Raw genomic sequence first — 23,980 nt, forward strand, 5'->3', positions numbered from 1 at the left:
CTTTGGAGCCCAGCAAGCGGTACAACTTCTACTCATAGCCTGGTCCCCACTCTGAAGACCTCTGCACTTTGATGCAAAAATGAGCTCCAGCTTTTCCACCAGCCCCACTGACTGACATACCCACACAGCCAGAATTACAGCCGGTAATTCTCATACCTGTAATCGGGTTAGATGTTCTTTACACTGAATGGAAGGGACTCTGCTCATCTATGGACAGATCTTTTTCTGGTCCAGAGCAACACTTCAGGATCCAACTTATAATCTCCTCCCTTCATAGATGTTCCCCAAGTAGCAGTATTTTGGGTGATTAAAATCCATTCTCTTTCCTGGTAAGGGCAGTGGTGACATTGTGATTTACAACAAGAAATACTTATTTGGTCTTCCTCCTGTTTCTGGCCCAGAGCTCCTAGAAGCTTTGGAATGTCCTGTGATGACAGCGATAAACGTATTTCTCATTGTGTTAATGAGGGGCCTTTGGAGAGCAACTCTGCATGGGGCTGGTTGCCCTGAGAACCAACCCTGTTATTAGAAGGTTAGAACTTCCAGTCCCAATCCCCCAACCTCCAGGGAGGAAGAAGAGGCTAGAAGTTGAATAATCACCAGTGACCAATGAGTTAATCAGTCATGCCTATGTAATGAAGCCTCCATAAAAACGCAAGCGGTCAGGTTTCAGGGAGCTTCCAGGTCAGTGAACACATGGAAATTTGGGGAAAGTGGCACACTCAAGCTAGGAGAGAACACGGGAGCTCTGCACCCTTTCCCCATACACTGCCCATGCGTCTCTTCCACCTGGCTATTCCTGAGTTATATCCTGTTATGATAAACTGGTGATCTAGGAGTAACATGTTTCTCTGAGTTCTGTGAGCTGCTCTAGCAAATTAATAGAATCCAAGGATGGGGCCATGGGAACCTCTGTTTTATAGCCAGCTGGTCAGAAGTACAGGTAATGCCTGGTTCTGATGAGGTGTCTGAAGTAGGGGTGGCATGGGGATGGCATTCTTACAGAACTGAGCCCTTAACCTGTGGAGCCTGATCCACCTCTGGGTAGAAAGTGTCAGAATTGAGTTAAATTGTAGGACACCCATCTGGTATCTTTGCATAGGTCTATATACTTTTAAAGATAAATGCCTTTCCCACAATTCACTGTAGTGGCTGTGCATTCTGAAAGACATATAACGGATACTGTGATGAGCCCCCCACCATTCCAGTGAGACTCCTATTCCTGCCCTCTTTCTTTTCATCTCTCCCCCCACAAGTGTTAGACCTGCATGATATCTGAAAGCTCTCCTTGCCTGCTCAGGCTCCCATCCCGAACATCAAATAAGTCTCCGGCACATCAAATCCCATTTTAGCATCTGCTTCTCAGATTATTATAAGGAATTCTCACATTATTATAAGGAATTGTTTTATGCTACCATATTTGTATAAACCATAGTTTATGCATTTAGAACACTGGTTTAGTGGTTGACCATAAAGCTAATAACCTACACATTTTGGGTCTGAAATACTTAACTTTGCATATATTAAAGCGACTGAAAAAAAATTACCAACATTTTCCCATTGGGATATAATATTCTTATTAACAGACAGATGTAACTAGGACTCTTCTTTCCTTTTTTGGCAGGATAATGTAAGCAGTGGTTAAAAGTTATCAGCTCCCAGACTACTTGAAGTCAAATCACAGCTCAACCACTCGCTGGCGCTATAGCCTTTGGCAAATCACTTGAACTCTTTAAACCTCTATTTCTGATCTGTGAAAAGGAATGATACTTCTTCATCTGTAATACATAAATTTAAAAAGTAGTACCCACCACATAGGATTGTTTTATGATTCATTTCTGGTGCTTTGTGCAATGAAAGAATTATAGTAGTGGATATATGACATAATGAATCCTATTACTATTATAACAGATGCTTTACTTTGCAAGCCAGGAAGTCTTGGAAAATTTATCTAAATAAAATAGCCATTCCCTGTTATGGAAAATTGAAAAAAAATCACATCAGTAAGAGAAAGCTGAGGACTTGTTTACAACTGTGTTTGATTTATTGACAAAACATTTTAAAAAATAAAGTTGGGATTCCTGCAAGTAGAGGTATTTTGGTTAAAAAAAAATACTCTTCTCTTTCGAAACTCTTCGAACTGCCCTCCAGAATAACTAATTCGCTTTTAATCTCCGTTCGTCTCTTAATAAGAGAGTGTGCCAGGCTGGGGCAGCTGTACCAGCCTGAAGAGCACGAATCCCTGATAGGCAGTGGCCCCGGCGTGCTTCAGGCCAAATTTCAAAACCCAGAACCACAAAATAACTGTTGTTCCACGACCCTAACATAAGGAAAGGTATGATACAAGGAACCCCGAGAAGCGTCCGCACGCGTGAGGACTGGAGGAGCAGAAGAGGGAGAAATTTAGGAGGGGTGAACTGGGGAGCAGTCGAGGCGCAGGTGAGCAGGCGCTCCCAGGCCCTGAGCCCCACGTTCCAATGCCTGCCACTCTCGGGAGCCGGGGAACGGCGCGCCCAGTCCCTCCAGCCCACTTGGGTGGCGTAACTCGGAGGGTAAAAACGCACGTGCGCAGAGCATCTCGGGACGCCGGGAGCGCGGCGGGCAGAGGGGCGGGGCCACAAGCCCCAGGGCCGCGGGGCGTGGCGGGCACGTGGCGCGAGCGGCGGCGGCGGCAGCGCGAGCGGCGGCGGCGGCGGCGGCGGCTGCCCAGGCGACGGAAACCGACCCCTGCCTTTCGGGTGAGCGCGCCCGCGCCGGCGTGGACCGACGGACGCGGAGCGGCCGACCTCCGGGGGTTCGGGCGGAGGGACGCGGGGGCCGGGCCTCGGGTGGGCGAGCCGGTGACCGCCCGGGAAAAGGGAAGGCGGACGAGCAGGGAAGCGGGACTTGAGGAAGTGTGAATGCGACAGCCTCCGGCCTGGTGCAAGTGTCCGGACCGACGGGGGAGGGGGCCCTGGGCTCTGGTGGGAGGCCCCCCTGGGCTCTCTCCAGACCCGGTAGCCTGCCTGTCAGGATCCTTTTCTCAAAAGGACCTGAACCAGCGATCTAGTAGAAGAGAGTTTAGCGATTAAATTGGATACAATCCCTTCGTTCTATGGGCAGTTGGTTCTGTTTATGTTTTGTTTTTGTGTGTTTAGTTTCTCTGTTTCTTTGTCCACGTATTTCTCTCTCAACTCATTCTACATGTGCAAAGCTTCATCCTCTTCTCCCCCAAAGATTTTTTAATATTTTGTATTTGTCCTTTGAAACCTCCCTTTTACGAAAATGTGACTTAGGCAACCTGAATTCTTTGCACTGTGTTCTTGTCTGTGGATGGAGGTATAAGATTTCAAAAGTAATAGCCCCTCTCCAGGTTTCAGTAACAACATTCTTAATACATGTTAAGCCTTGGCTGGAGAACATTCTAACCACTTGCTTTTGATACAAGCTATGAAGAATTTGAAAGCATAACATTTCGAAGTTTATTTAAAACCTGAATTTACACAAAATATGGATCGTTCTCCATTACAGTTTTGATCTTTTACCCCCTCTCTTCCTGTAGGACTTGCGCAGTTCACAAAGTCAGCAAACTTGGCTCACTTATTTAGTGAACTGCTCTATGCAAAGTTGGATTTTTGAAGCTTTTCCTGCCCTCTTGATGGCTTACGCTGTAGAAGAGGAGCCAAAATTACCCTGCTAATAACTGTGATGTAAAGTTCTTAATAAAAAGCAAGTATTTGAGGGAATTCTGAGGAGTAAGAAATTATTTTCGTCTTGGGTGGGGATCAGGGAATGTTCTCCAGCTTTTTGAGTGAGTTTTAAAAGTTGGCTAGACTGAAGGGGCTGAAGTGGGAAATAATGTCGTTCCTGGTGGGAGAGCCACAGGAGAAAGGCTGGCAGGCCAGACAAGGTCAGGGAGGCAGGGGCACCTGTGAATGTGTGAGCCAAGGACAAGATCAGAAATGTCTGCTGCTGGGAAGTTAGTCTGGCAGCCTGTGAGAACTGAAGGACAGGAGAGTGGGGATGAGGACAGTGATTCCCAGCTCCCATCCCACACCTCTACAGGCCCCATGTTTTGGATTTTGTAGCCCATCAAACTGCATTTAGTGCCCTTAATTTGTTTTCAGTCAAAGACTTAAATAAAACAGCCAGTCCAAGCTTTAGACCACCTGAAAAATATCAGTGCAACTGCCCTAAATGTGAAATAAAAGCAGCTAAAAGCACAAGAATGTGGAAGTCTGTATGAACAGCCTAGCAATGTTCAATTTAGGACACTTTTAATGCTGAACCTGGCTCTTGAGACTCTTACCACTTGAACCTTCTTGAGCCCCACTGGGCCCCTTGGGTCTGGGGCTGTGCACATTGGTCTAGAAAAGAGGTAACAAAGGAAAGTTGTAAAAGGGGCAGTAAATGGGAAGGGAAGTATGCAGGGAAAGAGGATAACAGATTTGAAATGATGTGGGCCCTGACTGACGAGAATAGTGAGGGTTGGGAGGAGGTAGCAGTGGAGCTGCGATGACAGGACAGAGGTGCTGGTACAGACGTAATACCTGCTAACGTCCAGTAGCCATCAGACAGGACTTCATGGAGGGGGCCAAACTTGGACTTAACTGTGTGCCTGGCACTATTGGTCATCACTTTACAAGAATTGATTTGTTTAATTCTCAACAACCCTATGAAATGTGACTACTATTACCTGCATTTACGGAAGGGAAAGTGGAACACGGAGAAGTAAAATAACAGTCCCAAGGTCACCCAGCTAGTGAGTGGTGGAGCCAGGACGCAGACCCATGAAGTCTGACTCTAGAGCGGGCACTCTCACCCCTCTATGGTAAGGAACAAAGGAAGAAATTGTTTAGTGGACGAGGTAACAGCTTCATCTTGGGGGATCTGGAGTTGAGATGCTTGCAAGAGTGCCAGGTGAGAATAGACAGCAGGCATAATAGCGTCAGTTCTCATTTGATGTTTAGACATTCCTCTAAGGTAGACAAGGCATATTATATCTGCTTTGTGTTTTCCATATGGGCCAGGCGATTATAATGATCAAAACTGTCAACAGGATTTTAGTTTCCTCTTCAAATTAGGAAAAGTCAGAGAAATCCTTTATGTTAATATTGGGTAAGGTTCCTCTTTATCACCCTGCATTGCACAGCAAAGCTGCTTGAAGGATTTGAGCTTAATTGCAGGAGCGAGTCTTGCTAGGGGGGAAGTATACAAGGGGAAGTATCATAAACAAAAGCAGTAAGTTTTGCCGTACTGTACCCTTTCATGTTTTTGTCCTTGTTTTGTTCTCTTTCTGGCTTTAGCGGCTCCCCTAAGCCAGGACTCTTAGGGGATAGAGAAAAAGTAGAATATACGATCTCTGTACTCTGTAAATTTATACTCCTATTTGGGAAGATGAGATAAAGCGTTATAAAGAGCGAACACAGTGAGACAGTTCATAATTATGACTTATGTGAGCCAAATTTAAGTATAGAGGGCATTGGCATTTTAATGTGCCAATGACCTCAGAACTATAATTTAGCCCATCTTGTTCATCACCTATAATCATCACAGTGTTTGCTCTAAGACAAACAACTTTTGTATAATTGTCACCAAATGCTATCTGATTATAGTTTACTTTCTTCTGAAATTGTTAGACTTTGCATTTGTGGCTTCCAATTTTTATGTCTTACAGCTTGAAAAAGAACAGTCTATAACTACTAAGTTGTAGAACTGGGAATTGAACCAGTTAGTCTGCCTGCAGAATTCGGGCTAATAATCAGGGTGCGCTGTTGCCTGTTTTGGACAACTTGTTGGCTTGTTTACACTGGTTATAGACAGGTACAGTCTGTGCCAGATGGTGAAGTATGTTTTTGCCCAAATGAGTGGGGTCAGGTTGACTCTCCGCGGACCTCCCTGCTATGGAAGGCATCATCCATCTAAAATCTGAACACTTCATATTCAGTCACCCTTGTATTCATTACTTTGTAACAGAACACCCAGTGCAGGGGAAGCAAAGGCAAACAAAATACATTCCCTGTCCTGGGAAGCCTGGAGGATGGGCAAATAAATAATTGTGGTACAGTTTATGTGGTTTACTAGAGCTAGGAAAACAGAAAAACTGGTCAAAATGAGAATATGAAAGGATAGTTAGGTAAACCTGAAGATGGTCATGCAGATCATACTGAAGCCTGAAGACCGTAGTGCTGGTTTTAGGTGAGATTCTTCTTACTTGCTCTGTGCATTTGTGTACTTGTAAACATTTTTCACAGTTCTAAACTGGGAAAGGACTTTGCCTGGGAGTTATATCATTAACTGATTTTCCTTGAAGAAGGAGAGGAATTACATCATCTGTTTTTCCACACTCTTTTCAGCAGCTCAATGGCCTCCCCAAAGAAGAAACTTCAAGGTCTTGTCGCTGCAACCATCACACCGATGACTGAGCATGGGTAACTATCATTTGGGACCTAAAGAGATCTGTTTTCACGCCACCAAAATGGACAGAAGTTCTCTATAATAACTTTGTCACTTAATGTCTGCACTGTTGTGGTGCTGTTGCCAAATGTCACCTCTAAGTCAGAGAAGAGGTCTCTGTATCACAAACAGTATAGAAAAAGAGAAGGTAAGATATGGCAGCTTGCCTTTGTCCCAGTGTCTGTAGCTCCAGAAATCAAATTCTTGGATTCATTGGAGCCCTGGCTTTCCTAAATAAGACCAGTGGAGTTGGATAAGGAGAATCTCATTTTGTAGGATTTGACATTAAGCCCTGGCCTGGCCACCTCCAGATCCTGTCTCTCAATGTCTGTGTGATTCCTCCTCAGGCTGTTCACAGATGTGATGAAAACGTCCTACCCTGAGGGACGTGGGGGGCATAGCTGCAGGCATGTTTATAGTCTTATTTCATCATTGGCTGAATGTTGGGGAGCTTGCAGGAATGGGAGGTAACAACAGATAATTGCTGAGAAATCATCACTGAAGCAAGTATTTTGACTCCAGATGGGTATCACGGCAGTCCCCGTGCTTGTGCTATCAGACGTGCTGGTCATGGGCCGTTGGTGTCCATGTGTACTATATGACTTCTCCCTGGATATTGCCTTTAGCAAAAAGGAGATCACCTACCTCCTGGATCTAAATGTTTTTGACCTACTAAGAGAAGTCAGTGTGCTAAAACAGTCAGAATTCTGGCTTCTTTAAGCCATAATAATCGTGCATGCATCATGGAGTTATGAGTGTTAAAATTAGTCATGCATATGATATTGCTTGGCACAGAGCCAGAATGCACTTGGGTCAATACATCTGAGCTGCTATTGTGGCTTAAGATAGGGATAACCAGAAGGCAAGCTATTAAGATATCTTTAAGGCTTTTAATTTTTAACCTTTTGTTGCTAAATGTGTAAACCTTAACCCTACCCCTTTAAAGTAGATGAGATTTCCTATGACTTTTAGTATTCCCATTCAGAGTTGGCTGTATCACAATTTTCCCGTGGATCAATAGAGTTCAAGACTTCCAGCTTCTAAGATTCATGAAAAATAACATCTTTACTAGGTCTAGATAAAATTTTTGCTGAGATGGCATAAATTATTCAGTAGTTAATGGCATTTTTTTTCCCCCAAGTTCTAAGACTGAAATCAGCTCTTTTTCAATGTTATCCACTTGTTGGTCAGAAAAACAGAAGACGTCACATGAGCAGGCAGAATTCACTTCCTGCTATTGAGTAAGATCTTGTTTGCAAGCTCAGAACACTGCATCTGGGTGATTGTAGTTTAACCTTTATGCTCAGACCAGTCTTAGCCTAGAAGTGGCTTCTTAAAGCAGTCTTATTTGTTCATTTGGGACTACTGAGTGTGTCAATAATGTTCGTCCTGTTCTGCAGTTTTCCTGGGACACCAGGTCCTATGTATTGGAGATAACTGAAATGATCCTGCCTCCTTCTCCATTTCCCAAATCCCTCTAGCCCTGCTACCTCCATTTCATTATTTTCTCCTTTTTTCATCAGTTCTTTTCTCTTCTCGGACCCTCACTTACCTGAGGTGTGAAATCAAAATAAGAATGCATTTTTTGCACAGGCCTTGTAAGGATTAAGTTAAGTTAAAATGTGTGTCAGTACACAGCACATAGTAGGCACGTAAGCTGTGTTAGTTCCCTTTTCTCCCACTATCTGCTCCATCCACACATTCCTATAAGTATAAAAAAGGTTTGGACCACCCACCAAGAGCAGGTGGGCATTAGCCTACTTGCCCACAAGGGAATCCGTACTTGTGACATGTTTCCAAGAGACAGATGGAATCTGATACCTCAAATTCTGCCTGGTATGTTTTGTTGCCCTTGTCTAGCTTGGATTAATACTTAGTCTATAGGCACAGACCTGATCATCTACATTTGCCCTCTTACAGCACTAAATTATGTTTTCTATCTTTATCTTGCATCTACCTACCACTTCAGCATTTTATTTAAAAAAAATAATAATAAGGGAGAAATGTAGGATTCACATATAAATCAAGTATAAAAATCAAACAAATAATCATATCTGACTTATTTATAGTTCATGATGTGTGATCAAAACTGAAAGTTTCTGTGATATGACTGCCCTTGCACTGTTCACCATGTAAAAACTTATTCACTATGTAAGAACTTGTTCACCATGTAAGAACTTGTTCGTTATGCTTCAGAAGATTGGAGACTGTTGAGAATTAGGCTTGGGGTTGATTAATGATTGTGCATTGAGTCCCCTATACAGAATTTTATTGTTGTAAACAACCATTTGATCAATAAATATGAGAGATGCCCTCTCAAAAAAAAAAAAACATGTGGAGAAAGAAAGTACCACTTGATATGTAAAAGAAAATAAATTTTTAATTATCAAACTGTTAAAAAAAAAATTCTGCCTGGTGACCTGCTATCAAGGGAGTTTTCCTAACCTGGCTCATCTAGTAAACCATGGACCCCATAATTCAGAATGGCTGAACAAGAACTATTCCCTGTTTCCTTTTTTCTTCAGAACTCCAAGAAACACTCAGTAATGATTCAACTTTGAATATAAATTGATGTTTTGGAGTAGGGAAGTTGGCAGAAAGAACATGGTTAACTGAATCTTAAGAGTATCTGGGTTCTTGACGCGCAGCTTTCCCACCAGCTAGCTGTCTGACCCTGGGGAGGTCTTGTCACCTTTTAAAGTTTTCTTTCATAATCTGTAAAGGGAGAATTCAATTGCATTGTCTGTAACACCCACTCAAATTCTAAGAGCCTGCCTTCCTGGTTCTATGTCAAGAGGGATATTGTGATGGTCCCCATTAAGTAAGAATGCTTAAAGTACCTGCAGCTCCTGCGAGTCCTCCATTCTGTAGCCCAGTGAGCTTCCTCCTAAATCAATCCAGTCATGTCCCTATCAACACCCTCTGTAAAAACAAATCTGTTAACCTAGTCAGAAAGGGCCTGGACTGCTGGAGTGGGAGTTGTATAGATTAGCGTCTTTTTAATTGTTGGGAGACTAAATGACCCAGATTCCCAGACCAGAATGTTGTCTGCTGGCAAGATGGGGCAGTTACAGACCCTGAAGGCTTTTCTGCCGAAGGAGTTTTGAAGTAGCCAAGTAGTTATTTTGCAAAAGCACACATAAATTCCATCTGATTTTGATTGCTGAGAATTATGTATAAAAGGCAAAAAGAATAGAACATTAGATTTTCTGATATGCATGCCAGATCATGCCTGCCCTGTTGATCTGTATTCTCAAATAAAATGAAAGTCTTTCACTGCGTGTTGTGCACCGGGAGAGGAAATGAACAGCAGTAGGGATTTTTCTCTGTAAACCGCTCCAGAAAAATCCTATTAGCTTTACACTCTTTAAGAGAAGAGATAGAGTCTACATACACTTTCACAGTTCACTCACTCAGAGCCTCAAATCGAGGCAAAAATAGTTTTATAAATGCTCCTTCCTCTTACATAGCTTGGACATAAGCATCCATTAATTAGAGGATTAGCTAAATGAACTACTGCCATCCATACAGTGAAATGCTGGGTAACCAGTATGGTCACAATATCAGAAGGAGGTGGGAAAATACTCCATGTGACATGCTAAGTGAAAAAAATATAATACTTTGAGCAATATAACTATATTTACCTAAGAAAATACTATATTGTGTATTTGTGAATAGAAAAATAAACATAAGAACCATAATCTCTGTTAGTAAGGAGCTACTGAGTGGCGTTTCTCCCCCCTTCTGTGTGCTTTCTAAAATAAACTAGAGTCTGTAATATGAAAAAAAGTTAAGTGCTTTTATTAAAAAAAAATAATGACCCTAAGGCAAAGAATCTGAGCCCATGAAAACTGAAATTAAGACATTAAATTGGAGTGGTGTACAGGAATGACTACAGTAAGTATGGAATGTGGTTCTGGGCCACTCTTCCATGAGGTGGTCATGGTTAGATGTGTTTTTAGGCTCACAGGAAAAGAATTCAACAAACAGAAAGCCAGTACCACCTTTTCAAGCAAACTGGCTTGTGCCTCGTCTTGCTTCCATGAGCAACAAGCACACAACAGTCAGCCAGTGGAGAGAGGAATAATCCAGTCACATTGTTTCCATTCTCTCTGGTGACTTCCTGGTAACTGACAGTGCCTGCTGCAGTGGACAGAAACCCTCATACCTGGGGAGGTAGAGTGGGGTGGGAAAATAGGGAAGGGAGCAAAGTGTCCACAGAGGTTGTCATCCAGCTGCCACCCTATCCCTGCTGTTTGGGATGCTTCTGAGACAAATAGGGTAACAGCTCTCGTGATTTCACTGGGCTCACTTGTGACTGCATCCATTGAGCACCTCTGCCAAGGGCTGCAAACTCACACTGCCAGTCAGGCAAGGATCTGAAATACCTGGGGACTCTGTGGGGCTTCTGTGCCTCCAGAGGACAGCCAGTGCTCTTCCTAGCCAGGTGATGCTGTATGGAAATGGAGGCCTGGCCTTGTTAGATCTGCTGGCTTTTCAAATAAAGTCTTTTTTTTTTAACATGGAAAGAAATGTTAACATTGTGAAAGTCAAATAATACATTTAGGAGCCATGCCTTCTCAAACTCTGATCTCTCTAAGGGGATTTGGTAGTTCCAAAGGCCATAAGTCCAAAGACATTTTGGGTGACTCTGCCACTATCCCTGAAATTCCATAAGTGTCACTCCTCTAGGCTCGGGGCATTTTATAAGAAGTACCCATAACCTATGTGAAATTGTCATAGCTGTCATCCAGCAGGCCTAAAGGAGTGGGAGGAGAGAGGGTGAGTATAGACAAGCTTTACCCACTGAAGCTATGAAATGGTGTCATGGAGGAGCCATGGAATTCACATACTGCTCTAGATCTGCTTCAGTGCAGCCAGCTACCTAGAAAGGATACCAGAATAGAGTCAGACAAATAGCAACTTTCCAGAATGTCAGAGGCAAAGAAAATATGATTTCTTATTTATCATTCCAGATCCACCTCCTTGAAGTCGTCTTCCCAGCCTCCCTAATTGGGATTATTAGCCGCTCTTCTGAACCCCTATACACTTTTTAACTCAGTCATAGCCTTCGTATTTTCCTCAATACTTTATTTACATACAGCAGGCCATCTCCTTTACTCAGTATCATAGTGAAATCTAAACACACCCTGACAGCATGGGGATAGGCTGCGTTGAAGGCAGAGAGCCATGGGTATTCCATTATCACCGTAAGCTGCTCCTCATGACTCCTGCACCTTCCTTTGTTGAGCATCAGCACTGTGCCAGGTGCAGGCTAGGGATTGCAAAGTATAAAAAGCACAGTTCCTGCCTTCAGGAAGTGCTCTCTCCAGCCTGGAGGCCAGACAAGCAATTTTCAAAATGATGTTCATAATAATAGACGTGAACTTTGCTAAGGGTGTCAGTTATTTCCGGTTTTTGCCACTGAGGAATAATAGCAGCAATTAATGATTGAGCATTTGATTAGAATCAGGTATAGTGCTAAGCACTTGTGCTGGACCAGCTGTTAGAGGCCCACTTGGTGGTGGGGGTCCCCACTAGGAGTTCATTTTGGGGACCCAAACATATATCCTGACAGTCTGTCTGTTTCTCTAAGGATTTCTGAAAATAGAAACAAGCCCTCCAGCTTCCCTTTCCAAATGAGAAAGCATTAGATTAAACAAAAGAATGCACATCAATGTGAATACAGTGCCTACCAGTCCTTGACTATCTGGAGCTCTATAGACTCTTCTGGTTAAAGAGTCAAGCCTGTTTTTGGTGTCTGAGTTCATGGCCAGGATGGGACTGGGCAGGTGGCAAGACTTCAGTAAATGTGTACAGGAGGCACTACATTTGAATCCAATTCAGGCTATTACCCAGTGAGTTTATTTCCAATTTCCAGCGTGTGATGTGGGAGCCCTGGATTTGCTGGAGCTCTTTCCAGGTTGCTTGCATGAGTTCAATAGACATCATTGGTCAAAATCAGAGTTAGTGTCACGCAAACAAAGCCCCTGCTAATTGTTCCTGCATCTCAGAGTTTATCCCAAATGGGGAAGAGCTGACAAGCTGACGGAAGCAGCAAGAAGCAGGTATATTGTAAAGATACAGGTCCAAGGGGTCAGAAATGTCTGAGGCAAGAGATTTCAAGAAGTTGAGCAGGTCAAGCTGACTTAAATGAGGATCTTGAAATAGATTGTCTAAGCAGCTAACTCTCCCTTTCTGTGTATAAGCGAGAATAATCTAGATTCATACCTTCCTTGCATTCAGGAAGCCTCCCTGCTCAGCAAAACTTAAGAGGCCGAGATTTAGTATTTGAACCAGTGCAGCCAGGAGAGGCAATGTTATGATACTGACCTGAGCCACAAGGAGGGAGTCCGCTCCCCTTAGCGTTCCAACTACAGGAAAGCACACCTTTTGTGTGGGCAGTGATTGCCTGGCCATTCTTTACTTTATTTATTTCTATTGTTCCTGTTCCCTTTGACAAATACCCTTTAATGTCTTTATTTTCTGCATGCATCAGATTTTTTGGTTTTTAAGGAATACAGTAAGTACAGAAGAAAAGAATGTTAATAAGGTTAAAATTAAATTAGGATTCTCAGGGGTGGGTGCATTGATAAAAAGGCAAATAAAGTCAATTAGTACTTCCTGTTCTTTGTGATGTATGATGTAACCAAGGGTTCTGCAACAAGTTAATGCAGACGTGTTGCATGGCTTTCCTTGGTATTTTCACTCTCCATCCCCCATCCTCCCCACCTGCATTTTAATTGAGAACAAGTCACTTTATATGATTGATGTGATCAGTTTCTAGAATTTTAAAATTGATGTGCATTTAAAGAAAAGAGCCCTTATTGCCTTAAGAAGCGTCAGATTCTTAGGCCATTGCTCTTCAAAATGCAAAGTGCAGGCAGATCACAGAGGGATCTTGTTACATTTCTAGCAAGTTCCTCTAGATGCCTTTGCTGCTATTCTGCAGATGGTGCTTTGGGAGGCAAAGTTCCTTCCCAACTATTAATCCTCCTCAGTTTAAAATTAGCAAATACAATTTAAATCTTAATTTGTTGTCACAGATATTAAGAGCTAAAATTCTTAAATTATAAAGACCAAATTTTCCTTTCCTGAAAGACTAAAAAATGATTGCTTCTTGCCAAGTAGAAAATGTTAAGTTTTTATTTAACCATGCTCCCAATCATCACTCTTCCCAAAAAGGTCGAATGACTAAATAACTACTTTTTAAATATTACTTGTGACGCAGTTTAAATATAACACTTTTGTTGGAAAATATAGCGTTTTGTTCACGTAAGTGAGGTATCCATGGATGAATAGAGCAATCACCCCACTCAGAAAAGAGACAACCCAGGCATTATTTAGAGCAAGCTAAGAATTTCACAAACTGGCTAGGTGAATTTTTAATAACCATTAACAAAAAAGACCAGTTTGTAGATCTGGGGATTGGTAAGATAATAATCTAAAAAAGACCAAATATGAATTTTCTCCATTTTTTTCCTGTGCCTTTTAGAGAAATCAACTTTTCGGTAATTGGTCAGTATGTGGATTATCTTGTGGAAAAGCAGGGAGTAAAGAATATTTTTGGTAAGTCATCTTCAGAGATTTATCTACATATCTCTAGCTCAGTCCTTATAAAGTAGCTGTCATCTGGTTACTAGTCAGGAGGTCACAGTGTCATTCAGAGATTAATCTACATATCTCTCTAGCTCAGTCATTAGAAAGTAGCTGAGACCTGGTCAGGAGGTCACAGTGTCATTGTGTAATAGGTTACGATTGCGCCTGCCTAAGCTAAGTAAAATTTGTGGATCTGTAGGCTCATCAGTTTTAGACCTATAAATCTCCCCAAGAGGTTATCCATTTTGATGGTGTGCCTTCAAAACAGATAAGGTATTATTTTTATCCCCATTTAAAGAAGAAAATCGATGGCTCAGGTATATTATTTGGGTTGCTCTAGTTCACTCAGCCAAGAAGTGGGGTGTAACAACAAAACCCAGGTTTCTCTGTCTTAAGAAGGGGCTTTATTCTATCTTCACCCAGACCTTTCATATTGCAAACGTAAGTATAAATGCAGCTCACAAAGGAATCACAATTCTGGCCCTTGCCCCCACTTACTGTAATGTTCAGACGTTGAACATTTTAAGCCCAAGAACCATACCTACCTGTGACTGAGCTGCTATTTTCATTGTGTACTGGGTGGTTGGCCCTTGATTTTTGCTAGGGAGAGCGTTGTGTATTTTCCTCCGGTCTTGTCCCTACCGCAACAAAGAATTGAAAGGCAGAGACACAGTAGTGAAGCGGAGAAAAAGTTTTATTTAAAGTTACTTAGGAAGTGCAGGCGACCTCAGAGAGAAAGAAGCACCCTGAAAGGTTGGGGGTTTCCCCTTTTAAGGATTTTTTTCAGGAATGTGACAAAGGGCTAGGTATGTGGGCTTGTTACATGGTCTCAATTATCTTTGATGAGACATTAAGTTTCTTATCCATCCTCTAGGTAATTCTGCAAAATTAGCTTAACACAAGAAATTTACTGCTTTGGTCCCCTCCCAGGATAGTAGCTTCCTGGTTTGGGAGCATATCGATCAAGACTGTCTGCCCTTCCTCCACGGTGGATAGAGTTATTTGTTTGCTAAAGAGTATGTTAAGAATCTTACTTCTTAACTTCCTGGGTTTTTTCAAAATGCAATTTTGGCTTTAAGGTGGGATCTCCCTGTCATTATTATGCTGTTTATATTTGGGCCTTTTAGCAGACTAAAGTAAATCTTAAAATGGCACAATGAAGACAGGCTGCTGTGCTCAGATACTTCTCTTTATCTGGGGAATATTCAAACATTCAAGACCAAGCTGCTCCTGACCGTTTGAGCTTTAACTGATTTACTCATTAACTGAGACTTTACTGGCCTTCTAGTTTTAACTGGTTAACTGAGTCCTTTCTAGGTGGCTTTACTGACCTTATTCTCTTTCTACCCGTTTATATCTATTTTACTGCCTAACAATTTGATTGTCATTCTGAGGACACTGTTCCTTGGCCCTGAGCTACTGCCCTACCACCAGGGGCCCCTCCACAACTGGAAGCGCAATTGTCATAATCTAAGCAGGTTAAAACTTCTGTGAAAAGGTGTCCAGGCCACATGTCAAAACCAAAACCTGGTCATAAAACCATTTGGTGTCCCCCTACAGCCCAAGTCATAGTAAAGGAGACAGATTCTTACTCCTCCAAGGGCCATGGACCTCCCCTGGGCATAGGGAAGAAGCAGGAACATCCCTACTACCCGGCATACTTGAAGTGTCTCGAGATCCCAAAGGAGTGATAAGAACAGTCTTTCCTATTCCTCCTCACCTCCCACCCTCCTCCTCTACCCCAACTGAATGCTCAGTGTCTGGAGATTCAAAGTGCTGCCACATGCACCAGGCCTCAGTAATGTAAATCCTAATGCCATTGGATCATTTCAAGAGATGATGGTAGCAGAATGGGGAATTTTGAAAACATACCAATCTGGTTGAAACTTAGATTATTTAGTGATTCACAACCTCTTATTTTCACCTGTAAATGAGAAGAATTATTCATACTTCACTGGGTTGTTATAAGAATAAGTGAATATATAAGAGCAATTGCTTCAAGAAATACTAATATCCCTGGTGGGTTTTTTTTATAAATTAACTATTAAGGAAATGAGTTATCCTAAAGCTCTACCATCATGTATGTCAAACTATAGACAGAGGTTGTTTTTGAGCTCAGTATACACCACTGTCCCCTAAGGAGCTCCCCCTTAGGACCTCCTTAACATCCCAGTACTGGGTGGGATTGATTTTCCTGCCATTCAGCCCAAATATAGAACAATATAGTACATTTGGAGATTTGCCTAAAACATGGGGAGTTATCTCTGTCTCCATTCAAAAACTTACTGTCTGTCCCTATTGCAAGGACAGATTTATAATTACAAGTCATAATGAACCTTGCTGCTGATTTCAGGTGAAGATGGAAAAAGGACTAAGCCTGAGGTAAACATGCAGACATGGCATTTCCCCTCCCAGCTTCTATCCTCCGATGTTTCTCCATGTCCTTTCCTCCTAAGCAGGTATTTCTGACCCTGCACTTGCAATGTTGGCACTGGAGGAGTGAAAGCTGTTGGTTGGTCCCACTGACTGACTCTTTGTTTGGAACAGTGAATGGCACAACGGGAGAGGGCCTGTCCCTGAGCGTCTCAGAGCGCCGCCAGGTCGCAGAGGAGTGGGTGACAAAGGGGAAGAACAAGTGAGTGGCCCCACCCAGGTAAAAACACTCATTAGCAAGAGCTGTATAGAATGAGGTTTCTGGATGACACAGGCTTCTGGTCAGAGGCCAGGCCCAAGGCCAGCTTGTGGGAACATGAGCAGGGACCCAAGGATCCTGGCACTTCCACGAGGAACTGAGGCAGAGGAGCACCCTTTCTCTCTGTGCGGACAGGCAGGCAGACTGCAAGGCACACCTGGCTCCCACAGGTGTTCTGCCCACCCTGCCACACGCACGCGCTGGGGACTGCCTCTTATCTATCCATAAAGCCATCCCCTCCGGGTTACCTGTCTTTGGGCTGAGGGGATAAGAGTGGAATGTGCTAGTGACTGGCTCTGTTGCACTCCTGGCTCTGCCGCAGAACAATGCACTCTTTTTCCCCCGTCAGGGTGGGTGTCTGATGCTCCCGGAGGCACTGCTTTCTTACAGGCCTTCTCTGTGCAGGTATGACTGCGTGCTCTTCATGGCGCTTCCTCTAAGAGTCTCAGGGAACTCTATACATCCTCCAAACTTCAGTGTAGTGATAATTTTGTTATAATGCTCAATTCATGCCGCAGTAAGACAAATAGGACAGCCCCAATTCAATAAGCACATTCAGTTAAACAAGTTTTATTCATTATCTATTATGTTGTTATGTGTTATGCTGGCACAGGGAATGTAAACCAGCGTCTCTGCCCTCAGGTTGCTTACCATCCAGTGGAAGTGTCAGATCATGAAAACTAATGCTCTGATTCTTCTGATAAATAGTGTAAACAGGGCTCAGAGAAGGGAGTGATTGACGTTGCCTTAAGTGGAGGCAGAGATCACAGGTGAGTCCCAAGCGGTCCTGGAGTGGTGGCTGTCAGTGCAAAGCCCATGACCGCCACGGGAGTCCTCTCCTCTGACTTTCATTTGACTTGCAGTCAGATTCTGGGCCCAGAAAGATTAAAAACTATGGGCAGAGAGAGAAAAGAAGACTATTAAGAGAAGCACCAGAAACAGGGGAATAGTGAACTGGACAGAAACAGAAAGCTCTCAGACAGGTAGAGTGAAAGTCAGGAGTGAATCCCATCCCTGAAGAAAGAATGGCTTCACAGAGAGCTGAGTTGCATGGTAACTAAGAGCAGGGACTGCAGAGCCAGGCTGCCTGAGCTGGGGCCCTGGCTCTGTCTCATACTAGCTCTGTGGAACTCAGGCATGTCACCTGACCACCCTGTGCTTCATCTGTGAAATAGGAATGATAAAAACCATCCTTACAGTGGTGGTGAGCATTCAGAAGTGCTTGGCATGTAACTATTATATGAGAATTAATTGTAATTATTTACAGTGAATGCTGTGTTATCACATTTTTTATAATAATTATTAGATACTATGAAAGTCAATAGTTAGAGGACTGAGAAGACCACTTGGTCTGACGTGTAGGAAGTGACCGAGGACCTCAGAGACAGCAGAGCCAGTCACGTTACTGTGGCCGCAGCTGACTGCAGTGAGCTGGAGCGTGCAGCAGATGCATGAAGGTGGGGGGCAGGCAGAGCTTATCCCGGAAGTTTTTCTGGTGCTGGGAAGGAGAGAGGGAGTAGGAGATTAGGGAGGGGGAAGCAAGATTAAAAGAAAGGTAGTTTCTTTTTCTTGGAGTGGGAAGTCTTGAGCAGTTTCTGTGCTACAAGGACGCCACCATGGGTGAAGAGACCAAAAAGGCGCAGAAAACCGACTTTGATGGAAGATCTTAGCAGGAGGTTGAAATAAAACGGAAAGTAGGTAGAGTAACTTTAAAGACAGCTAAGAAGCTGGGAGGAAGCGTAGATGGTGATGTAGCTAAGTATCAAGCTGGGAGGAAAGGAAGGGAGTCTGTATGTGAAAGTGTCTTTTTCTTTGGCATCTAGCAAGTGAGGACATCTGCCAAGAACAAGGAGCTGGAGTAGAATTTAGGACTTGAGGAAAATAGTCAAGATTGGGAAAAGCCACCACAGGGAATTGGAAAGGGAAGTATTATACCAGAAGGCTCTTCGGAGCCTCAGTCTCCTGAACTGGGAAACTACAAGTTTGTATTAAAGTTGTAGGGCGGTTTTCTCTAGCAGCACTTAGCAGCAGGGTGGAGGAGGGAATGGGTGATTGTTTTAACCTAAGCGAAGGAAAAGGGGTAGTACAAGGTTTAAGGAGGTCATGCAGTAAAGTTGCTTGTAGAATAGGCCTGTTCAGCCTCTCTTACTTCTGAGAAGACTCTCAGAAGTCTTCTATAATCCTTTAAAAATGCAAACCTGATCAAATCACTTCACAGTCAGGTCCCATTTTACCTTAGATACAACTAACCAAGAATCTCGGAGGACTCAGTGATTGGGCCTAAACAAGAGTATGGCGTCTCCCTCCCCTGAGGATGGCACATGCGAGTCCCTCAGAAGACTGCTTGGAATGACTGAGTTCACAGCCGAGTTTTATTAATCCTGCCCAGAGAACACCCTCTAACTGTGCCTCTCCCCACAGGGCCACATGGAGCTTCTCCAGAGATGAACCATGGGGTCTCAGAGAAAACCCCTTTTATGGACAAATTCTGAGGACTTACAAAATAGGAAAAAGCTTTTTACAATGAAATCATTTTTCAGATGGTTGGTTCCCGGTTATACTCTTTGAGGAACCTCTATTTTTAAATCCAACCAAAAATGTCTCTGTTTTACACTATCTTCATGTGCATGTCATCATCAAGTACAGCATCTAGGACAATGCTTCATCAAAATAAGTCTTCAAGTATTGATTAATCAGTGATTAGTTTCAAAATTCTGCTTGGTTGAGCCTTAAATTTTATTCCCTGGACATTTTTTAAATCCCTAATTAGCTTTATTTTCAATAGACCACTATAGAATTTAATAGTGTTGAGACTGAAATTAATGAGCCATTAGCTAATTGCTAAAACCAGCACAAGCCAGGAGAGTGCAGCCCTTCTATGTTACTGTGAACTTCAAGCGGTACAACAGTGTTTTCTTTTTTGCAGGTTGGATCAGATAGTAATTCATGTGGGAGCGCTGAGCTTGAAAGAGTCCCAAGAACTGGTATGTATGTCAGTCCATCTGAGAGAGACCACCGATGGGGCCTCCATTTTTATGCTGAAGTTAAAACCAGTAACATTTTTACTACATATTGGATGCTGTGATGGAGAATGTAAGATGTGGGACCTCAGGTGGCTCACCGTCTAGGTCTGGCACAGAGTCAGAGTGAGAGTAGCCCAAGGTGGTAACTGCTAGAGCAGAACTTCACTCTTGCTCTGAATAAAGATGCATGTAGATGTAGCTAAGTTTGTAGGTAAGGAGCAGAGCTAACCTCAGTTTTCTCTAGGAAGTAAAAGGCAAGGCTATCTGCTGGGCATGAAGGAGACAGAAGATGGAATTCAGAAGTGAAAAGTGGTAAAAAACTTGCTGCCTAGAGAATTGGAGAGAGAACTGAAGCGCAAAATGATTGTCCCCACCCATGTTCATAGCAGCGCTATTCACAGTAGCCAAGAGGTGGAAGCAATCCAAACGCCCATCTACAGTGGAATGGATAAATAAAATGCAGTATATATATTTAACATTAGAGAACAAAAATTCAACTAAGTAATTTAAAAGATCCAGTTAGCTTTATTGAACAATTCATCAATCAGGCAGCATCTCATTTTGCAAACAAAGGTGCTCTGTCAAGCTGTAGAAAAGGAAAAGTTTTTAAAGGCAGACAGGAAGTGGAAAAAAGGAAATTACTGGCAAAGGATACATTGTTTTAGGCAAGGTTTCCCTCCTAAGGGGAATGGAAGGGGCCTATGAGTAAATTTTTAATGCTGACCAGGAAATCCCATGTTGACTGGTTAGAGGGTACCTTCTTGGGGGTTTGAAACTGCAGTTAGGTATAAGTATTAAGTCTCAGTTTGCTGATGTGGGGCTCTAAGTGACTCCATTTGGGGCCTGTGGTTTTCTTTGCAACAGTTCTTCCCTTGTGATCATTCTTTCATCTTAAATGAGAGATGTGATCAAAATTTAAGGCATTATTGCCACTCTCAGCTACCACTTTGTAATTCTTACAGCTTTTGTTGATCCCCTGCATGGTACTACAAGTCATCATATTTGTGCTTAATCTCTCTGATAGTCACAGGTTACAACTTTAGGTTCACAATTTTGAGTCAGTCATCCTCTCAATTCTTTTTCTGACATTCCAGTCTTAAAGAAATCATTCACTTGGTGGCTAGAGCTGCAAACATTCATTTAAAGCTTTTGAAAGAATGCAATGAACCAGGGAAACTATTATGAATATTCTAAGCAGGACAATTCCCAGTGTTTGGAGTGCACTTTGGAGCCATGGTCTCCAAAACCCAAACCAATCAAAATCAAGTCAAAGACAGACCCACTGAAGAAGTCAGTGGGTTTGTTAAGTGATCTTAATAATTGAGATTCTGTTTCCCTAGACGTATTAACCCAGGTGCAGCAGATGGTGTTGGCCACAGCACAGACACCTTCTTACTTGGCTAAAAGATAATCTGGGGCTAGCCTATTATCGAGAATAACTTTGTACAGAAAGGCACAAAGCATCTTTAGAGCAAGCAGCTGTTATCTTAGCAACAGATTCTGCAATATCTTCGAAGTTAAGGAAAGGTTTCTGATCATATTCTTATTTATATTTATTCCTAACCGGGGAAGTATGTCCCTGCCAAAGGAGGTGAATCTGCAGTTAGGTATAAGTATTAAGTCTCAGTTTGAATTCATCGTGGTAGGTCTTTTGTAACCCAAGGGTGTAAATTCAGGGGGATCAACCAATGAGATGTGAAAATTGTGAAAATTTAGGGGTATACTTAGATGACCTAACAGGCATTGCCCAGCTGTGTGCCAGCTATCTAGGCATTCATAGCCCCAAGGAGAATGATAACCACCACAAAGATAAATCCTGTTGGAGTACAAACCACTTCCACTACTAAGGTGGTACTGTTCATGAATAGATAGAAACTTTTTATGACAAATCCAGAAGTATTCCCTCTCTTAGCAATAATCTCAGAGATTTGGATGATGGTGTTATCTTTCCAGGCCAGTGTCAGAGTAAAGGAAAGAAAGGGAAGAAAAAAGGGTTTTGTGTTAAAATATGAAGTCTTGATCCAGTGTCTTGGAAGGAAGCAGTCTACCTCAATGTCAGCTACTTCCCTTCCTAGTCAATTTGATTTGGAAGCCTCCATCATTTTTATAGGACAGATGTCAGGTGTCTGTAAAAGCAACTTTAGTTCCTTAAAACTGTCTTTGTTATATCTGAGTCTCTGTACAACTCTCTCAAATATGATATTCCAGTCAAAGCTTTGGTAATATAACCTATGTTTCCAAGTATCCTGTTCTAAGGGGAACAGATTTTCATTGAATTTATATAAATAAGTAACTATTTTGCTGTGAAAAGAATACTCAAAAGTGTTTTAATTCTGGAGGGATTGGGTAGGAAGAAAATTTAAGTATTTCATTTTGTTCACAAAGATATATCTTACCAAATTGTTGATAGCTTAAGAGAAAAGATAATAAGGTTCCATAAAATCCAAAGAGCAAAACATTAGAGAATCATCAATGTCTTAAGCAAGTCATAAAAAATATAGTCATCCTCCTCAGTTAATTTAGTCGCATTTACTAATTTTTGCTGTTTTTGAATCCAGTTTTCCCAGTAGCTTTGGAAATTCAATACCTAGTTCAGTTTTATAATCTGAAAGTGACCAGAAATCTGTGTTTAGAGTACTTGTCATCTTTCCATAAATTTCTCTGAAGATGAAACACGTATGCAAGAAGCTTTTGTAAAAGCATTTGAGGAAAACAATAACTCTGTAAATGACAAAAAAACTTAAAATTGGCCATGGTAAGATCTGATCAAAGTTCTTTATAATGCAATTGATAAGGAAATTTGTGACATATGTTTTAAGATGCTAACTAGAATTACAAATGTTAACATTATATTAGGACATATCAGATTTCCAGAAATTTTATGTAATTTCTGGAACATTGATACAAACACAGCATAAAGAAGGCTTAGTATTCTTATTTGACAATACTTCCCATATAGTTTAGCATATCAAATAACCTAATTAGTTTAACATCCACGCTCATAAGTGATTTATAAGGAGAGAGACTAAATCCTTTGAAATGTTCCAGGGGCCCTCTAGAAAAACCTAAAGATAGTTTGAAGTCAAAAAGACTTTATTTAGAATTTAATTTTTAGGAAGTTTGTCAAAAATATCAGAAAGGTTTTAAAACATTTGGTCAAATACAATCATACATTACTGTGAAACAATACTTAGTTATCCATTTAATCATGGTAACAAAAGAATTTGCAGACAAATACAGAAAATTAAATGGCCATGAAAAGGGAAAACTTTTAATCTTGAGAAAGTTTGATTTTCTTAACTGATCAAAGACCTGATTGAAACAACATGAAGTACATGACATTATTTTGATAAAATACACAATTTTTGTTTTCTAGGCAGATTAGGGGCAAAGAAAAACTCTTCATAATCTCTTATTATGCATGAGACAGTCACTAAACAAAGTCAGCCATCATTCTAAATTATCTTTTGCTGACATAGTTTGCAACAAGAGATAATGTGAACTTATTTGACTAGTAAACCCAGGTAGAATAAAGAGTTGTGTGTCTATATTATATTCAATGTTTATAACTCTAAGACATGTCTGTGTTAATTAAACCAACAAACTTGGACTACTTTTATTTAGCAAAAAGTATCCTAGATCACATGAAGTTGGAAAACATTTGGGTTAGTTTTTGTTACATTTTTAAGATTTAGGAATAATTTATATGCACTTACTTTTAATCCAATGAAATAGAGCTCTTTACAAATTAATTTTAGCGATACCATCCAGAGGTAGAAAATGCGACATATCCACAATAGACACACAAATATATAAACAGAGACCGTATTGTTTTAAAATTTTTAGCAATGAGATATGTATGATACAACAAAACTCCCTAATTTATCAAAGAACAGTTAGATCCAAACTGATTTTCTGACAGGTGGAGTAATTTAAGGTTTACCTTCTCAGGCAGCTCAAGGTTTTTCTAACATTTGTGGAGAAATCTCATGATTTTTTAATTGTCTAAGTTTCAAATGACCTTTCCTCCTTTTCTTCTACTTCTGATAAGAATTACCATCCTGAAGTTTATACTTGTAATATTTTTACTTCAAATACATAAAGAAAGAATGCAAGTTCCTCCTAGAAGAACTTTGGTTTCCTAAGGCCAATAATTTACAAGCCTTGTGAGATAAATAGGGGAGATTTGGGAATTGGTAAAAGGAATAGGTGAACTTTGAATTGCCTTTAG

The 23,980-nt window shown here is 41.7% G+C and overlaps 2 protein-coding genes across 4 annotated transcripts in view; both read left to right on the top strand.

Annotated features, from left to right (window-relative positions):
- The window catches only part of DHX9 (DExH-box helicase 9), a 260,921-nt gene that overhangs the window by 152,222 nt on the left and 84,719 nt on the right, over positions 1-23,980 (top strand). The gene's annotated exons all lie outside the window — the stretch shown is intronic.
- NPL (N-acetylneuraminate pyruvate lyase) overlaps positions 2,625-23,980 on the top strand; it is a 35,369-nt gene continuing 14,013 nt past the window's right edge. The window contains exons 1-5 of one of the 3 annotated variants that reach the window (XM_037021086.2): positions 2,625-2,738; positions 6,325-6,410; positions 13,931-14,004; positions 16,582-16,669; positions 19,653-19,710. In XM_037021086.2, coding sequence (XP_036876981.1) covers positions 6,343-6,410; positions 13,931-14,004; positions 16,582-16,669; positions 19,653-19,710 — 288 coding nt within the window. In that variant the 5' untranslated portion in view covers positions 2,625-2,738; positions 6,325-6,342. Of the gene's footprint in view, positions 2,739-6,324; positions 6,411-13,930; positions 14,005-16,581; positions 16,670-19,652; positions 19,711-23,980 lie in introns of those variants that run through there. The other 2 variants (XM_073216871.1, XM_073216872.1) reach the window with 2 other exon arrangements.

The sequence above is a fragment of the Manis javanica genome, chromosome 11 (genome assembly GCF_040802235.1).
Source record: "Manis javanica isolate MJ-LG chromosome 11, MJ_LKY, whole genome shotgun sequence".
In the NCBI taxonomy this organism is placed as follows: Eukaryota; Metazoa; Chordata; class Mammalia; order Pholidota; family Manidae; genus Manis; species Manis javanica.